This window comes from Cinclus cinclus, chromosome 13 (genome assembly GCF_963662255.1).
Source record: "Cinclus cinclus chromosome 13, bCinCin1.1, whole genome shotgun sequence".
Lineage (NCBI taxonomy): Eukaryota > Metazoa > Chordata > Aves > Passeriformes > Cinclidae > Cinclus > Cinclus cinclus.
This window is the reverse complement of record NC_085058.1, coordinates 20,583,005-20,600,666: the sequence shown is the minus strand read 5'-3', so window position 1 is coordinate 20,600,666 and position 17,662 is coordinate 20,583,005. Positions and strand designations below refer to the sequence as shown.

General features: G+C 37.2%; 1 protein-coding gene across 2 annotated transcripts in view; it reads right to left on the bottom strand.

Annotated features, from left to right (window-relative positions):
- Positions 1-17,662, bottom strand: part of MAP2K5 (mitogen-activated protein kinase kinase 5) — a 146,282-nt gene that overhangs the window by 56,679 nt on the left and 71,941 nt on the right. Inside the window, exons 16-17 of one of the 2 annotated variants that reach the window (XM_062501727.1) lie at positions 17,617-17,662; positions 6,651-6,680 (exon numbers count right to left, since the gene is read on the bottom strand). The exon at positions 17,617-17,662 is cut by the window's right edge and continues 26 nt beyond it. In XM_062501727.1, the coding sequence (XP_062357711.1) occupies positions 6,651-6,680; positions 17,617-17,662 (76 nt within the window). The remainder of the gene's footprint in view (positions 1-6,650; positions 6,681-17,616) is intronic. The other variant, XM_062501728.1, reaches the window with a different exon arrangement.

The following is a 17,662-nucleotide window of genomic DNA, read 5'->3' as shown; positions in this document are numbered from 1 at the left end:
TCATTATTACAATTGTTACCACCATTGCTCTTTATCAATCATTATTACAATTGTTACCACCATTACTATTTATCAATCATTATTACAATTGTTACCACCATTACTATTTATCATTATTACAATTGTTACTGCCATTGCTCTTTATCAATCATTATTACAATTGTTACCACCATTACTATTTATCAATCATTATTACAATTGTTACCGCCATTGCTCTTTATCAATCATTATTACAATTGTTACCGCCATTACTATTTATCAATCATTATTACAATTGTTACCGCCATTACTATTTATCATTATTACAATTGTTACCACCATTACTATGTATCATTATTACAATTGTTACCGCCACTGCTCTTTATCAATCATTATTACAATTGTTACCAGCACTGCTCTTTATCAAACATTATTACAATTGTTACCACCATTACTATTTATCAATCATTATTACAATTGTTACCACCACTGCTCTTTATCAATCAAACATTATTACAATTGTTACCGCCATTGCTCTTTATCAATCATTATTACAATTGTTACCACCATTACTATTTATCATTATTACAATTGTTACCAGCACTGCTCTTTATCAATCATTATTACAATTGTTACCGCCACTGCTCTTTATCAATCATTATTACAATTGTTACCAGCACTGCTCTTTATCAAACATTATTACAATTGTTACCACCATTACTATTTATCAATCATTATTACAATTGTTACCAGCACTGCTCTTTATCAATCAATCATTATTACAATTGTTACCGCCACTGCTCTTTATCAATCATTATTACAATTGTTACCACCATTGCTCTTTATCAATCATTATTACAATAGTTACCGCCACTGCTCTTTATCATTAATTCCTGTTCCTATCGTTATCACCGATGATGAGTGCTATATGTAATCACGTTCAAGGACTGCATGTCCCGCTTGGGGAAGGGCGGAGACCGCAGCAGGGTCAATTCCGCTCCGATCCCAACTGATCGAAGGCAACCGGGGCCATCCCGGCCGTCAAAACAGAACTCAGAACACTCCCTGAAAAAATAAATCAATTACTTTATTTTAGTATTTTATTTTATTGTACTCTATTTTATTTTATTTTACTTTATTTTATCTTATTATTTTATTTTACTCTATTTTACTCTATTTTATTTTATTTTACTTTATTTTATTTTACTTTATTTTTTTAATTTTATTTACTTTATTTTACTTTATTTTACTTTATTTTACTCTATTTTATTTTATTTTATTTTATTATTTTATTATTTTATTTTTTTATTTTATTTTATCTTACTCAATTTTATTTTATTTTACTTTATTTTAATCTATTTTATTTTATTTTATTATTTTGTTTTATTTTGTTTTATTTTATTTTATTTTACTTTATTTTACTTTATTTTATTATTTAATTTTATTTTATTTCAATTTATTTTATTTTATTTTATTTTGCTCAATTTTATTTTATTTTACTTTATTTTACTCTATTTTATTTTATTTTATTTTATATTATTTTATTTTTTTTTGCAGCTGGGGGCCCAAGATCCCCTTGTAGGAAATCCCAGGGGTTCTCACCCTGCGGCCACAGGGAGAATTTGGGAGCGATTGAGGGACAAATTAAAAAACTAAAAACACAATAAAAAATAAAATAACAATCAAATATAAATATAAATATAAATATAAATATAAATATAAATATAAATATAAATATAAATATAAATATAAATAAAAGTAAAAGTAAAAATAAAAATAAAAAAATAAAATAAAATAAAATAAAAATAAAAATAAAAATAAAAGTAAAAATAAAAAAATAAAAATAAAAATAAAATAAAAATAAAAATAAAAATAAATAAAAATAAAAATAAAAATAAAAATAAAAATAAAAATAAAAATAAAAATAAAAACAAAATAAAAATAAAAGTAAATAAAAATAAAAGTAAAAGTAAAAATAAAAGTTAAAATAAAATAAAAAAAATAAAAATAAAAGTAAAAATAAAATAAAATAAAAATAAATAAAAATAAAAATAAAATAAAAATAAAAGTAATAGTACAAATAGAAATAAAGTACAAATCAAAATAACTCAAGTCATTAACTACGGCCCAAAGCAAGGCAGGTCTGGGAGGGCTCTCCCGAAATGCAGAATTCACCAATTCTCACCAGTCCCTTCTGGAAAGGAGCGGCTGCCAAAGCTCCAGCGGCCACATTCTCACCTTCCACCTGCGCCGCACCTTGGCGGTACAGTATGTACAGTATGTACAGTAATATACTGTATGTACAGTATGTACAGTAATATACAATATGTACAGTATGTACAGTAATATACTGTATGTACAGTATGTACAGTAATATACAATATGTACAGTATGTACAGTAATATACTGTATGTACAGTATGTACAGTATGTACAGTAATATACAGTACGTACAGTATGTACAGTAATATACTGTATGTACAGTATATACAGTAATATACAGTACGTACAGTATGTACAGTAATATACTGTATGTACAGTATGTACAGTAATATACAGTATGTACAGTAATATACAGTACGTACAGTATGTACAGTAATATACTGTATGTACAGTATGTACAGTAATATACAGTATGTACAGTAATATACAGTACATACAGTATGTACAGTAATATACTGTATGTACAGTATGTACAGTAATATACAGTATGTACAGTAATATACAGTACATACAGTATGTACAGTAATATACTGTATGTACAGTATGTACAGTAATATACAATATGTACAGTATGTACAGTAATATACAGTATGTACAGTAATATACTGTATGTACAGTAATATACAGTATGTACAGTAATATACAGTATGTACAGTATGTACAGTATGTACAGTAATATACAATATGTACAGTATGTACAGTAATATACTGTATGTACAGTATGTACAGTATGTACAGTAATATACAGTACGTACAGTATGTACAGTAATATACTGTATGTACAGTATGTACAGTATGTACAGTAATATACAGTACGTACAGTATGTACTGTATGTACAATAATATACAGTATGTACAGTATGTACTGTATGTACAGTATGTACAGTATGTACAGTAATATACAGAACGTACAGTATGTACAGTATGTACAGTAATATACTGTATGTACAGTATGTACAGTATGTACAGTATGTACAGCATGTACAGTATGTACAGTAATATACAGTATGTACAGTATGTACAGTATGTACAGTACGTACAGTACGTACAGTAATATACAGTATGTACAGTAATATGCAGTATGTACAGTAATATACAATATGTACAGTATGTACAGTATGTACAGTATGTACCATACGTACAGTATGTACAGTAATATACAGTATGTACAGTAAGTACAGTACGTACAGTACATACAGTACATACAGTACGTACAGTAATATACAATATAGACAGTATATACAGTATGTACAGTATATACAGTAATATACAATATAGACAGTACGTACAGTATGTACAGTATGTACAGTACATACAGTAATATACAATATGTACAGTATATACAGTATGTACAGTAAGTACAGTATGTACAGTAATGTACAGTATGTACTGTATGTACAGTAATATACAGTATGTACAGTATGTACAGTACATACAGTAATATACAATATGTACAGTATATACAGTATGTACAGTAAGTACAGTATGTACAGTAATGTACAGTATGTACTGTATGTACAGTAATATACAGTATGTACAGTATGTACAGTACATACAGTAATATACAATATGTACAGTATATACAGTATGTACAGTAAGTACAGTATGTACAGTAATGTACAGTATGTACTGTATGTACAGTAATATACTGTATGTACAGTATGTACAGTATGTACACTATGTACAGTACGTACAGTATGTACAGTATGTACATTAATATACAATATAGTCATTATAGGCAGTATATACAGTAATATACAGTATGTACAGTACATACAGTATGTACAGTAATATACAGTAATATACAATATAGACAGCATGTACAGTATGTACAGTAATATACAATATAGACAGATAAACAGTATATATGTACAATATATACAATATATACAGTATATACAGTATATAGAATATATACAATATATACAATATATACGTATGTACAATATGTACAGTATATACAGTATATACAGTATGTACAGTATATACAGTATAAACAGTATATACAGTATATACAATATATAAATATATACAGTATATACAATATATACATATATAGAATATATACATATATACAATATATACGTATATATACAATATATACAATATATGTACGTATCTACAATATGTACATATATACAATATATACATATATTCAATATATACGTATATATACAATATATACATATATACAATTTCATGGACTGCTGCCTTGCCAAATATTCTTTTTTTTTACAAACCCCATCCGCTTTTTTTCCCCTTTTTTTATTAATTAGAACTGCCAAAATAAATAAATAAATAAATAAATAAAAAAAATGCATCTTTAAACTTTCCCAGTCGCGCTCTGCTCCCTGTTCATTTTCTGCCTGGAACCACAAGAATGTCCCAAAAATCCTTCCCCGTGCCCCGACACATCCACCAGGTCTATTTGAAATAAATTTGGATTTTAGGTTATTAAATTATTTGGATTTTAGGTTATAAAATCCACGAGCCTCTGCGAGCTCCCCACGCACGGAGGGCTCTTCAACACAAAAGTTTCTTTTCCAATCCTCCCCTCCAAAAAAAAACCCAAAAAAAAAAAAAATCACACGTTTAGAAAACCAGAGGAAATTATTGCAAGTCTGTTCTCTTAATGGTGTCAGCGAGCATTTTGCAGAGGAGACAAACGAGCAAAAAACCAAAAAAAAAAATTACAAAAAAAAAAGGAAAAAAAAAAAACCTGAAAAATCAGAAAATTTCCACCCTCACAACAACAACAACCACAAAAAACCCCTTCCCAAGAAGTGCCAGGAGAATTCACCCAAAACAGCTTCTAAAAAAATGGGATTGAGTCCCAAGCTATTATTCAAAAACCACGTTCGTGAGGCATCTGCATAATCCAAGCGCGCATAAATTAGGCTGTGTATTCCAGCACTCATTTGCATAATAATAGCGAGTTAATAGACGCTGGCAGAGCACGGAGCGAGCAGCACCTGTAAATCACACCTGTAAATCACACCTGTAAATCACACACCTGCCCCGGGGCACCGCGAGCTCTCCAGACCGAACCGCGCCCAGCGCTCCTCGCAAAACAGCGAAACATCCCCCCCAAAAAAAAGCCACCTTCCAATAATTCATTTTTAGTCCCTGCATACTTCACTTTTCTGGGTTTTTTTTTAATTTTATTTTTTCTCTCTTTTTTTTTTTTGGTTCACCTCTTAGCTCTCTTTTTCCTTATTTTTGTCTTTTTCCCCTCTCTTTTTCCTTATTTTTCTTTTTTCCCCCTCTCTCTCTTCTTCCTTATTTTTCTTTTTCCCTCACCCCTTTTTCCTTATTTTTTCTCTTCTTTTTTTCCCCCTTTCTCTCTCTTTTTCCTTATTTTTCGCTTTTTTTCTCTCTCTCTCTTTTTCCTTATTTTTCTTTCGCCCCCTTTTTCCTTATTTTTCTCTTTTTTCCCCCTCTCTCTTTTTTTCCTTATTTTTCTTTTCTTTCCCCCTCCCCTTTTTCCTTATTTTTCTCTTCCCCCCCCTCGCCTTTTCCTTATTTTTCTCTTTTTTTCCTTATTTTTTGCTTTTTTCCCCCTCTCTCTCTTTTTCCTTATTTTTCTCTTTTTTTCCCCCTCTCTCTCTCTCTCTCTCTCTCTTTTTCCTTATTTCTCTTCCCCCCCCCCCCATTTTTCCTTATTTTTCTCTTTTTTTCCCCCCCCTCTCTCTCACTTTCTCCCTGGAAAGAATAACCGGAGGAAGTGCAGAACATTTTTTTTCCTGTGAATTCCAACATCCATCTCCAGATGAGGATTTCAAGTAATCGTCAAAGGCAGTTGTGGGTTTGTTTTGTCTCAGAGCTTCCGTGGGGGGTTTTAAAAGTGAAAAGTGAAATATTCTGTGGCCATGCAGGACTCAGCATCCACCCAACCACAGCCACCACCTTCAGGTGGGAGCTTCCAAAATACCAGCACTAAATAAAATCCTAATATCAACCCCCCCTTCAAAGAAAGAACCTGAAGCTCCCTCAAGTATTTCGTTCACATTCTGTTCCTGAGGAGATTTTAGACCATCGTACCATTATTCGAAATTGGAATTAAAAATTAAAGTTGTAAGAAAAGAAGAAGACGCGCCTTCAAAAAAAAAAAAAAAAATTAAAACTGGATTATTTTTTAATCTCCCATCAAAATTAATATCATAATTTTCATGATCTCCGGGGAGAGAAAACGTAGAGTTTGGAGAAAAAGGGGGAAAAATAATAAAGAAAGAAAACAACAAAAAAAAAAACAGAAAAAAAAACCAGCTAAAAAAAAAAGAAAAAAAAAAAATCAATAGAGACTTCTAAATGACTCCTTCCAGCTCCCACTTTTCAATTTAACAGGACAGATTTATTTGTATGTGGCTCAAATGTTCACAATTGCTCTCTGCACCTTCATACATAGGAATGAATGTCACAGTGGCAAACAGCAGTAATGAACAATCTTACCTGAGGATATGGAAACCTCCCAAGAGCAAGCTGGGAAAGGAAATAATATTTGTCTAGTTATAGAGATTTGCATGGAGGGCACATTTCCTTCAAGAGAGAAAAGTACTCAAATCTCACGACGGGAGAAATTGGGGGGGGGGGGGAAAAAAAAAAAAGAAAATTTAACAGGAAAAAAAAAAAAGAAAAAAAAAAGGGATTTTTTGCAAACGCAAAGAGCTGTATTTAGAATGGGACTTTCATAAACATCACCACACGGGGTTTTTTTTAATATTTTTTGGGGGGGATTTCTGTTTTTTTTCCTGCATTTTTTTTTTTCTTCCTCAATGCCACCATTTGATGCCCAAACTCAGGCACATTTCCAAATGTTCTCAATTCTCACAATGGTAGAAATTGGGGAAATGGCAAAAAATAAAAAAAAAAGAAGGGGGGGATTTTTGCAAACGCAAAGAGCTGTGTTTAGAATGGGCCCTTCAAAACCATCACCCCTCATTTTTTTTTTCTGGGATTTTCCAGCCCCTTTTTTCCCCCTCAGTGCCACCATTTGATGCCTAAACTCAGGCACATTTCCAAAAGAGAAAAGTACTCAATTCTCAAAATGGTAGAAATTGAGGAAAAGGCAAGAAAATGGATTTTTGCAAACACAAAGAGCTGTGTTTAGAACGGGACTTCCACAAACATCACCCCTCGTTTTCCTTGGGATTTCTGGGATTTTCCAGCCCCTTTTTTCCCCCTCAGTGCCACCATTTGACGCCCAAATTCGGGTACATTTCCAAAAGGGAAAACTTCTCAATTCTCATGACGGCAGAAATTGGATAAATGGTAAAAAAAAAAAAGAATTCTGGAGGCACAAAGAGCTGTGTTTAGAATGGGCCCTTCAAAACCATCACCCCTCATTTTTTTTCTGGGATTTTCCAGCCCTTTTTTCTCCCTCAGTGCCACCATTTGACGCCCAAATTCGGGTTCATTTCCAAAAGGGAAAACTTCTCAATTCTCACGACGGTAGAAATTGGATAAATGGTAAAAAATGGATTTTTGCAAACACAAAGAGCTGTGTTTAGAATGGGACTTCCACAAACATCACCCCTCGTTTTCCTTGGGATTTCTGGGATTTTCCAGCCCCTTTTTTCCCCCTCAGTGCCACCATTTGACGCCCAAATTCGGGTACATTTCCAAAAGGGAAAACTTCTCAATTCTCACGACGGCAGAAATTGGATAAATGGTTAAAAAATGGATTTTTGCAAACGCAAAGAGCTGTGTTTAGAACGGGACTGTCACAACCATTTTCCCCCATTATTTCTGGGGTTTTTTCCAGCCCTTTTTTCTCCCTCAGTGCCACCATTTGATGGCCGGGCTCCCCAGGAGTGGAAATGAAACCAGTTGAGCCTGAGCAGGGAGGCCAGGGCTCTGCTCTTCGCTGGCAATGCTCTGTGATTTCTGAATTTTCTGTGATGAGCAGGCAGCTCTCAGCTCCCAAAGTCCTCCCTCGAGCAGCCCAGGGTAAAATCTGGGCTACAGAGCTGAGCTTGGTGCTCCTGCTGGAGTGGGATGTGGAGAGAACCCACAGGGAAATCTCATCCTTCCTCCACGTCCACTTCCCCAGGATATTCCAAATGTGCATTGGCTGCCCCTGCTATTTTATCAGCCAATTCAGGCATCACAGAGTAGCCCCAAAACCAACATTTTTATGGGTATTGTCTGAAGATATTCTAGTGGCCACAGCTAACAAACATTCCAAGAGAAGTTCTTGGCACCGGGCAGGTTCTCCCACTCGGGTGGGAAACCTTGGAAGCAATTCCAGCAAAATGCAGCTGCTCGGGGTTATCGTGTCTGCTCTCCAGTGAAGGACCAAGGCTTTCGGGGTTAGGATCATGGAATCTTTTGGAAAAACCCTCTCAGACCATGGAATCCAACCATCCCCAGCACTTCCAAGGCCACCACTGAGCACGTCCCCGAGCGCCACATGCTCAGAGCTGTTAAATCCCTTCAGGAATGGGGCTCCTCCGGCTGCGCCACTGCTGGACAACCCTTTCCATGAAGAAATTTTCCCTGCTATCCAAACGTAACTTCCTCTGGCGCTCAGAGCAGCTCCATTCTGTCTTTCTGGGTGTGCCACAGAGGAGCCGAGATCTCCCCTACACCCCACGAAACCTTTGAGAACCCTCCTGGGATCGACTCCAGTGGAAAGCCCTGCACAGAGGTTTACGGATGCAGCGAAATCCCGGATTTCCCAGTTGGAAAAACTCACATTCCCACCATCCAACCCAACAGCTTCCCATGAGCAGAAGAGGAGTAAGTTCTGCTTGGTTTTTTTTTTTTGTTTGTTTTTTTTCACTGAAGAACAGTGAAAAACTCCACTCAGAAGAGGCAGATAAGTGACGGTCCTGCAGATGTTGCTGAAGAAAAACAATCACTGCCTCGATGATGACTCCAAACTAAAAATCTCCCCTCCCACTGCCCACGCCAGGCCTCAGCAGAGGCTCCAGGGCAGCAGAATAATTGGGAGAAGAGCCACACACAAGTACAGAGTGAATAAACGAGCACTGAAAAACCCAAAAACGCATCAGCAACAAGTTCTTGGGGCCGTTAAAAAGAAACATTTCCCAGTGAAGCTGAGAGCTGCGAGCACAGGCAGGGCCAGCTCCCCGTGCCTCTTGTGCATCCCCTGCACCACCACTGCATCCATCTGCTCACATTCCCTCCCTGCAAGATTGTCAAGGTATTATAAATTAAGAAACTTAGCAAAGAGTCTGCAATCTTCCCCGAAATAGCCTGCAGATATGTCACTGTACTAAATGTGTTTCAGATTTAATGAAGCTTTAATGTCCTTTTTAATTTTGCCTGTTTCTGTATCACCAGGGGTCGAGCGAGGCAATCAGCACTCGAGAGGGTGGTTTGGTTTAAAACTAGGAAAAACTCATTTGCTTATGAGTTGCACTGTATTTTCTTAATTAAATTTACTAAGTAAAACGGTTTAAGTTCAGCCAACCAGTGACCTCTGGGTGTAGATTTAGATTTATAAAAAGTGTCATTTGTTAAAGTAAGATTAAGAAAAAAAACACACCAAAAAAAAATCACAAACAACAAAGAGATGAGAGATTTGCTAAAGGGATTTTCAAATTCTCGTCTGTCTCAAGGAGGTGACAGGAACACGAGGAACAAGCCCAGTGCAGGATGGAAAAACCAAAAACTACCAAGTTAATACACTGTCCAAAACTTCTCTGCATTTAAAGGATGAAACTCCAGAACTTGCAACTCTTTCAAGGTATTTTAACAAAAAAAAATATAATATTTCAATTTAACTTAGTTGGGTTTGGGAACTGAGCAGAGTTTTACGTCGGGATATTGAGGAGGGAATGTCTGAAATACAGGGAGCTGGTTCCCATTTCCCCACGGATCCCTTCCTAATGGCTGGATTTGGTGGTCTTGAGCTCTTTTCCAACAAAAGAACTGTAAAAAACCTTAATTATCAAAATCCCAGAGAACTGCAAAGGCAGAATGGTGTGGGAACAGGAATGAGAAGGGGATCAATCACCAGGAATTACTGTAGGAAAATGTTCATCCTGTTTCACCTCAGAGCAGACACTGGGAGGAGTTTTTTGGGGTGGACGGGGGTGTTTTTTAAAATAATTACTTTTCTGAACACAGTGGTAGCGAAAGCAGCTCAGTGAGGTTGTGTCCTGAAAAAGAGTCTTGGGCAGAGGATGGAGGGAGGGATAAAGAGAGGGATGAAAGGGTGGATGATGGATGGATGGATGGATGATGGATGGATGATGGATGGATGATGGATGGATGGATGATGGATGATGGATGATGGATGGATGATGGATGGATGGATGATGGATGGATGATGGATGGATGATGGATGGATGATGGATGATGGATGGATGATGGATGGATGGATGATGGATGGATGGATGGATGATGGATGGATGGATGGATGATGGAGGATGGATGGATGGATGATGGATGGATGATGGATGATGGATGATGGATGGATGGATGATGGATGGATGATGGATGGATGGATGGATGGATGGATGGATGATGGATGGATGGATGGATGATGGATGGATGGATGGATGATGGATGGATGGATGATGGATGGATGATGGATGGATGATGGATGATGGAGGATGAATGGATGATGGAGGATGGATGGATGGATGATGGATGGATGATGGATGATGGATGGATGGATGGATGATGGATGGATGGATGGATGGATGATGGATGGATGGATGATGGATGGATGGATGATGGATGGATGATGGATGGATGATGGATGATGGAGGATGGATGGATGGATGATGGATGGATGATGGATGGATGGATGATGGATGGATGGATGGATGATGGATGGATGATGGATGGATGGATGATGGATGGATGGATGATGGATGGATGATGGATGGATGATGGATGATGGAGGATGAATGGATGATGGAGGATGGATGGATGGATGATGGATGGATGATGGATGATGGATGGATGGATGGATGATGGATGATGGATGATGGATGGATGGATGATGGATGGATGATGGATGGATGGAGGGATGGATGATGGATGATGGATGATGGATGGATGGATGATGGATGGATGGATGGATGATGGATGGATGGATGGCTGGATGATGGATGGATGATGGATGGATGGATGGATGGATGGATGATGGATGATGGATGGATGATGGATGGATGATGGATGGATGATGGATGGATGATGGATGGATGATGGATGGATGGATGGATGATGGATGGATGATGGATGGATGATGGATGGATGATGGATGGATGATGGATGGATGGATGATGGATGATGGATGGATGATGGATGGATGATGGATGGATGATGGATGGATGATGGATGGATGATGGATGGATGATGGATGGATGATGGATGGATGATGGATGGATGGATGATGGATGGATGGATGGATGGATGATGGATGGATGATGGATGGATGATGGATGGATGATGGATGGATGATGGATGGACGGATGATGGATGATGGATGATGGATGGATGGATGATGGATGGATGATGGATGGATGATGGATGATGGATGGATGATGGATGGATGATGGATGGATGATGGATGATGGATGGATGGATGATGGATGGATGGATGGATGGATGATGGATGATGGATGGATGATGGATGGATGATGGATGGATGATGGATGATGGATGGATGGATGATGGATGGATGGATGGATGGATGATGGATGATGGATGGATGATGGATGGATGATGGATGGATGATGGATGATGGATGGATGATGGATGGATGATGGATGATGGATGGATGGATGGATGGATGATGGATGATGGATGGATGATGGACGGATGGATGGATGGGTAGAGGGATGGATTCACTATCAAATTTCAAACCAGTACTTGATAAACAGAGAAGTAATCCCAGACTATGAAATAATCCCAGATTATGCAATAACAGAAGCACAGTGTGTGTTAATGCCCTGACTTTCACCAAACTATCAACTAATTTTGATTTTAAAGAATTCAAAATGTCAAATTATCAATATTGATTCAGGAAGAACCTCTGGACCAAGCACCAGAAGTAGGGCTGGAAAGTAACCAAAACCTGTTCTCAATCCACATCCTGTTCTCAAACCAAACCTGTCCCGAAACCAAAACCTGTTCTGAAACCAAAACCTGTTCTCAAACCAAAACCTGTTCTCAAACCAAACCTGTCCCGAAACCATACCTGTTCTGAAAGCAAAACCTGTTCTGACACCAAACCTGTTCTGAAACCAAACCTGTCCTGAAACCAAAACCTGTTCTCAACCCAAACCTTGTTCCCAACCCCCCTTACGGCGCAGATTAACGAACCCCAATTCCTCCCCCTTGTTGAAATGACGCAATTTGCCATTTCGCACCTGCAGAGCGGAATCCAGAAATCCCCCCCGTACAAATCCCTCTCTCCCGCTCGCTTCCTCCTTGCCTGCTGCACGTCGTGAACCAAACCACGGCGGCAGCTCTGGCTGGATCCTGCCTGCAAAGGGAAGCAAGCTCAGAACACATTTTTTAGGACGCTCGGGCTGTAGAGTTTCCCACTTCCGTTACCGTCGACGTCGCGCACGTTGTTCTTTAATTTACAGAAACGCCGGAGAGCACGGGACGCTTTTGTTCTCAATTTAGGCACGTCCCACGCTCCTCAGCGTAACTGCAAATTGGAAATGAGAGGGGCTGAGGGAGGACTTTATGTCCTGAAATGTTCTAAAATTCCTTCTTAATCGCCTCGCGCGCATTTTGCGCAGTTAAATCTCCGCACCCAGCATCGTGCGTTTGGATTGCGCGCCGCAGTTCAACCCTCATTTTCTGGAGGGGCTTCGCCGCGCTCAAACTTTCGGGGGAAAAGAAAAAAAGAAAAATCAGATTTAACGACTGGATGACACAGAATTCCACGGAATTTCATTCCAAGACCAATTTATCCATTCCTAGATAGATGGGTTTAAAATCACCTGAAACTCTGCAGGGTATGGAGATTAATAAATACTAAATATTTCAAAAAAGAAAAAAAAAAAAACAACAACTCCAAGATTTTGTTTTCTTCTCCTCTTAATGTCAATTCTGCTGTCCAGTTATTGCAGAGTTGTTTTTTTTTTATAATAAAAGATCCTAAAGGATATTAACAGCAATTTAGCTGCAGAATCTCCCATTTCAGATCAATAAAATCCTGCAGAATCTCCCATTTCACACCAATAAAATCCTGCAGAATCTCCCATTTCACACCAATAAAATCCTCCAGAATCTCCCATTTCAGACCAATAAAATCCTGCAGAATCTCCCATTTCACACCAATAAAATCCTGCTGAATCTCCCATTTCACACCAATAAAATCCTGCAGAATCTCCCATTTCAGATCAATAAAATCTCCCATTTCACACCAATAAAATCCTGCAGAATCTCCCATCTCAGATCAATAAAATCCTCCAGAATCTCCCATTTCAGATCAATAAAATCCTCCAGAATCTCCCAGTTCATATCAATAAAATCCTGCAGAATCTCCCATCATACCGGAGAGTTAAGAAAAAAAAAAAAAAAACATAAAAAACCATAAAAGAAGAAATATTGGGGAATGGAATTTTGCCTGGAGGGAGGGAATGGGTTCCAGAGCTCACACAGCCCCAGCCCAGCCTGGGTGAGTTTTTAGAACTGAGTCACAAACCCCAAAAAATCAACTCTGAGACACGGAAGTGCTGCCACAGTGCTCGGGGTGGTGACGGCAGCGGCTCGGGTTTAATTTGAACTTGCTTTGTCAAGCCAAGAGCGCTTAAATAAAAAAAAATAACAAAAAAGGACAACCCCCCCCCAAAAAAAACAAACCCGAAAACAAGGGGGAAAATGTCACGGAAACGCCGATTATTTGTGAGGGAACACTCTGAAACAGCTCTTCCAGGTTGTGCATTGAATCCCCGCTCCCTTCAGAAAAATCCTGAAGGGAGAAAGGCAAACTCAAAACAACAAAATGAAATAAAAAAATACGACAATAACGATGACAGCAGCAACGGCGACGATACAGCTGCGGAGCTGAACTTCCTACCTTTCCATTTAATGTTGTAACATTTTGTTTTGAAAATGGAACAGAAATAGCAAATTTCTTTTTCTGTTTCTGAAGGGCTGACTGAGCAGCCCCAGAGCCCTCTCTCCTCAAAGGGACCTCGAACATTCCCCATTTCACCAAGGTTCAGGCTCCATTCCCATCCCACACTTTCCCCTTCTCTGCCACCAAGTTTTTGAGTTTCGCCAAGCTCCCAAAAACCCGTCCAGCTTCTCATCACACGCTCACGCACACAGAGCAAAGAAATCCCTGCTGCTCTCAGGGCTCCGAGAAGCAAAATTAAAAATAAAAAATAAGAAAAAAACCAAGATTAACTTCATGAGATGTCATAATGGGTTCACAAAGATTGACTCGACGAGATTTACGGGCAATTCCCCATTTCCCCACAGCCCTTGGTGCCTGCGTCCCGACAAGAGTGGAACTTTTGGGATTCTTTTATTCCTTTAAATTCATTCCTTGCAATGCATTCAGCTAAATGGATTCTTTTCAATGGATTTTTTTTAAAAAATGGATTCTTTTTAATGGATTTTTTTTAAAAAATGGATTCTTTTCAATGGATTTTTTTTAAAAATGGATTCTTTTCAACGGATTTTTTTTTAATGGATTCTTTTCAATGGATTCTTTTCAACGGAATTTTTTTTTTAAATGGATTTTTTTTTTAATGGATACTTTTCAATGGATTTTCTTTTAAAATGGATTCTTTTCAACGGATTTTATTTAAAATGGATTCTTTTCAACGGAATTTTTTTTTTGAAATGGATTTTTTTTTAAATGGATTTTTTTTAAATGGAGATTTTTTTAAAAATTGATTCTTTTCAATGGATTCTTTTCAACGGAATTTTTTTTTAATGGATTTTTTTTTTTAATGGATTCTTTTCAATGGATTTTTTTTAAAAAATTGATTCTTTTCTATGGATTTTTTTTAAAATGGATTCTTTTCAATGGATTTTTTTTTTAAATGAATTTTTTTTAATGGATTCTTTTCAATGGATTTTTTTTAAAATGGATTCTTTTCAATGGATTTTTTTTTTAATGGATTCTTTTCAATGGATTTTTTTTTAAAATGGATTCTTTTCAATGGATTTTTTTTTTTAATGGATTCTTTTCCATGGATTTATTTAAATGTCTTTTTTTAAAATGGATTCTTTTCAATGGATTTTTTTTTTAATGGATTCTTTTCAATGGATTTGTTTTTTAAATGGATTCTTTTCCATGGATTTATTTAAATGTCTATTTTTAAAATGGATTCTTTTCAATGGATTTTTTTTTTAATGGATTCTTTTCAATGTATTTTTTTTTTAATGGATTCTTTTCCATGGATTTATTTAAATGTCTTTTTTTAAAATGGATTCTTTTCAATGGATTTTTTTTTAATGGATTCTTTCAATGGATTTTTTTTTAATGGATTCTTTTAAATGGATTTTTATCTTTTAAAATGGATTCTTTACAGCAGATTCTTTCAAAGGAACGTGCTGCTAACACCAAGGTGTGGGGCTGGAGCAGGACTTTAGTGAGTGGAGAGGAATTTAAAATCCCACAGGCAACACCAGCTCCCCTTTCTAACAACAACCCAATCCCCAGGTCATTGAGGTGTTGCTTTAATGACAGGGACCTCGTGGGGCTCTTGGAGCACCTTCTTCACCTCCTTTTGGAGGCTTTTTTTTTTTTCTAAGGACCTCTCCTTGTTTTTCATCATTTAACATCACTCAGAGCACTTCAGTCAAGCTGCTGCTGCTGGGGAGAGCTCTGAGAGGAGCAGCTCTAAAATATATATATAAAAAAATAAAATAAAACCCCAATTAACAAAAGCAGCCAGACCTAAACTGGTTCCTGCACATCTGGTTCAGGACAAATCCTTGGGAAGTGGGGGAGGAGGGAGGTGGGAAGGTGGAAAAGCAGAGGAAGGAAACGCAAATGGAATTTTCACCCATTAAAAATTCGGCCTGCACGCGGAATTGATGAGCAGCCAGGTTATCCACTCACAACCCTAAAATGAACTCCAGATATTTTGTGGTAGATTTTACTGCTGGGGCGCAGCTTTTAATTAAGCAAAGGGATTGTTTTATTTATTAAATCCTGAATTTGTATCACTCTTTGTGATATTTATATCACTTTTTTGTGATATTTATATCACTCTTTGTGATCAAGTCTTCCTGCAGTACAATCTCAGCCATTCTTTTTTTTATTATTATTTTTATTTTTTTTTAAATTTTTTTTTTTTGGCTAGAATTATTTACAAAGCAGATGAATTTGGTCTGTATCTCTCCCAAAATGTTGAGTGGTTCAGCATTCTCCAGCTGAATTTTGGGTAAAAAGGGATTGGGAAAGGAATTTGTTGTGCGAAAATGGTTTTAAAAAAAAAAAAATTAAAAGGAAAACAAGGATTGGTTTTGGGTGGCAAAGTGTGAAATCTGCCAAGATGCAGAGGGCTCGACTTTGGTTTCATCTTTTGGTAAAAATATTGAAATATTGGTTACAGTTCACTGAATGGGGTGTCCAGGGTCACCTCAGTGTGAGGAAAGAGGGGAAAAGAGAAGAGAAAGAAGGGGGGGAAAAAGAGGGGGAAAAAAGAGGGGGAAAGAAAGGGGGAAATAGGGGAAAAGGGGAAAAGAGAGAGGGAAAAGAGAGGGGAAAAAGAGAGGGAAAAGAAAGGAGAAATGAGAGAGGGAAAAGAGGAAAAAGGGGGAAAAGAAAGGGGGAAAGAAAGGGGAAATGAGAGGGGGGAAAAGAGGAAAAGAGAGAGGGAAAAGAGGAAAAAGGGAGAAAAGAAAGGGGAAAAAGAAAGGGGAAAAGAAAGGGGAAAAGAGAGGGAAAAGAGGAAAAAGAGAGAGGGAAAAGAGGAAAAAGAGGGAAAAGAAAGGGGAAAAAGAGAAGGAAAAGAGAAGGAGAAGAAAGGGGAAAAGGGGGAAAAGGGGAAAAGAGAGGAAAGAGAGGAAAAGGGGAAAAAGAAAGGGAAAAGAAGGGGGGAAAGAGAAGGAAAAAGGAAAGGAAAAAGAAAGATAAAAGAAAGGGAAAAAGAAAGGAAAAAGCAAGATAAAAGAAAGGGAAAAAAACGGGGGAAAAGGGGGGGGAAAGGAAAAAACAGGGGAAAAAAGGGAAAAAATGGGGGGAAAAAAAAGGGAAAAAAAGGGGGGAAAAAGGAAAAAGAAAGGAAAGAAAGAAAGAAAAAGAAAGAAAGAAAAGCCTCCGCAGCTGCCACTCAAACACGGAATTTTATTGGAGAGCTCAAATGAACAAACCCATTCTAAACACAGCCAGCGTTAGCAACAGGTACACGAATATCCAGGGGACGGCAGGGAAAACAAAATCACTTTAAATTCAAATATTTTCTCGTTCAGAATTAATTTGAGCCTTGCGCGTGACCTGGAGAGCTCTGCTTACCTCCATGAAGGAAATTCCCAGGCTCCAAACATCCGAGTGGATCCCG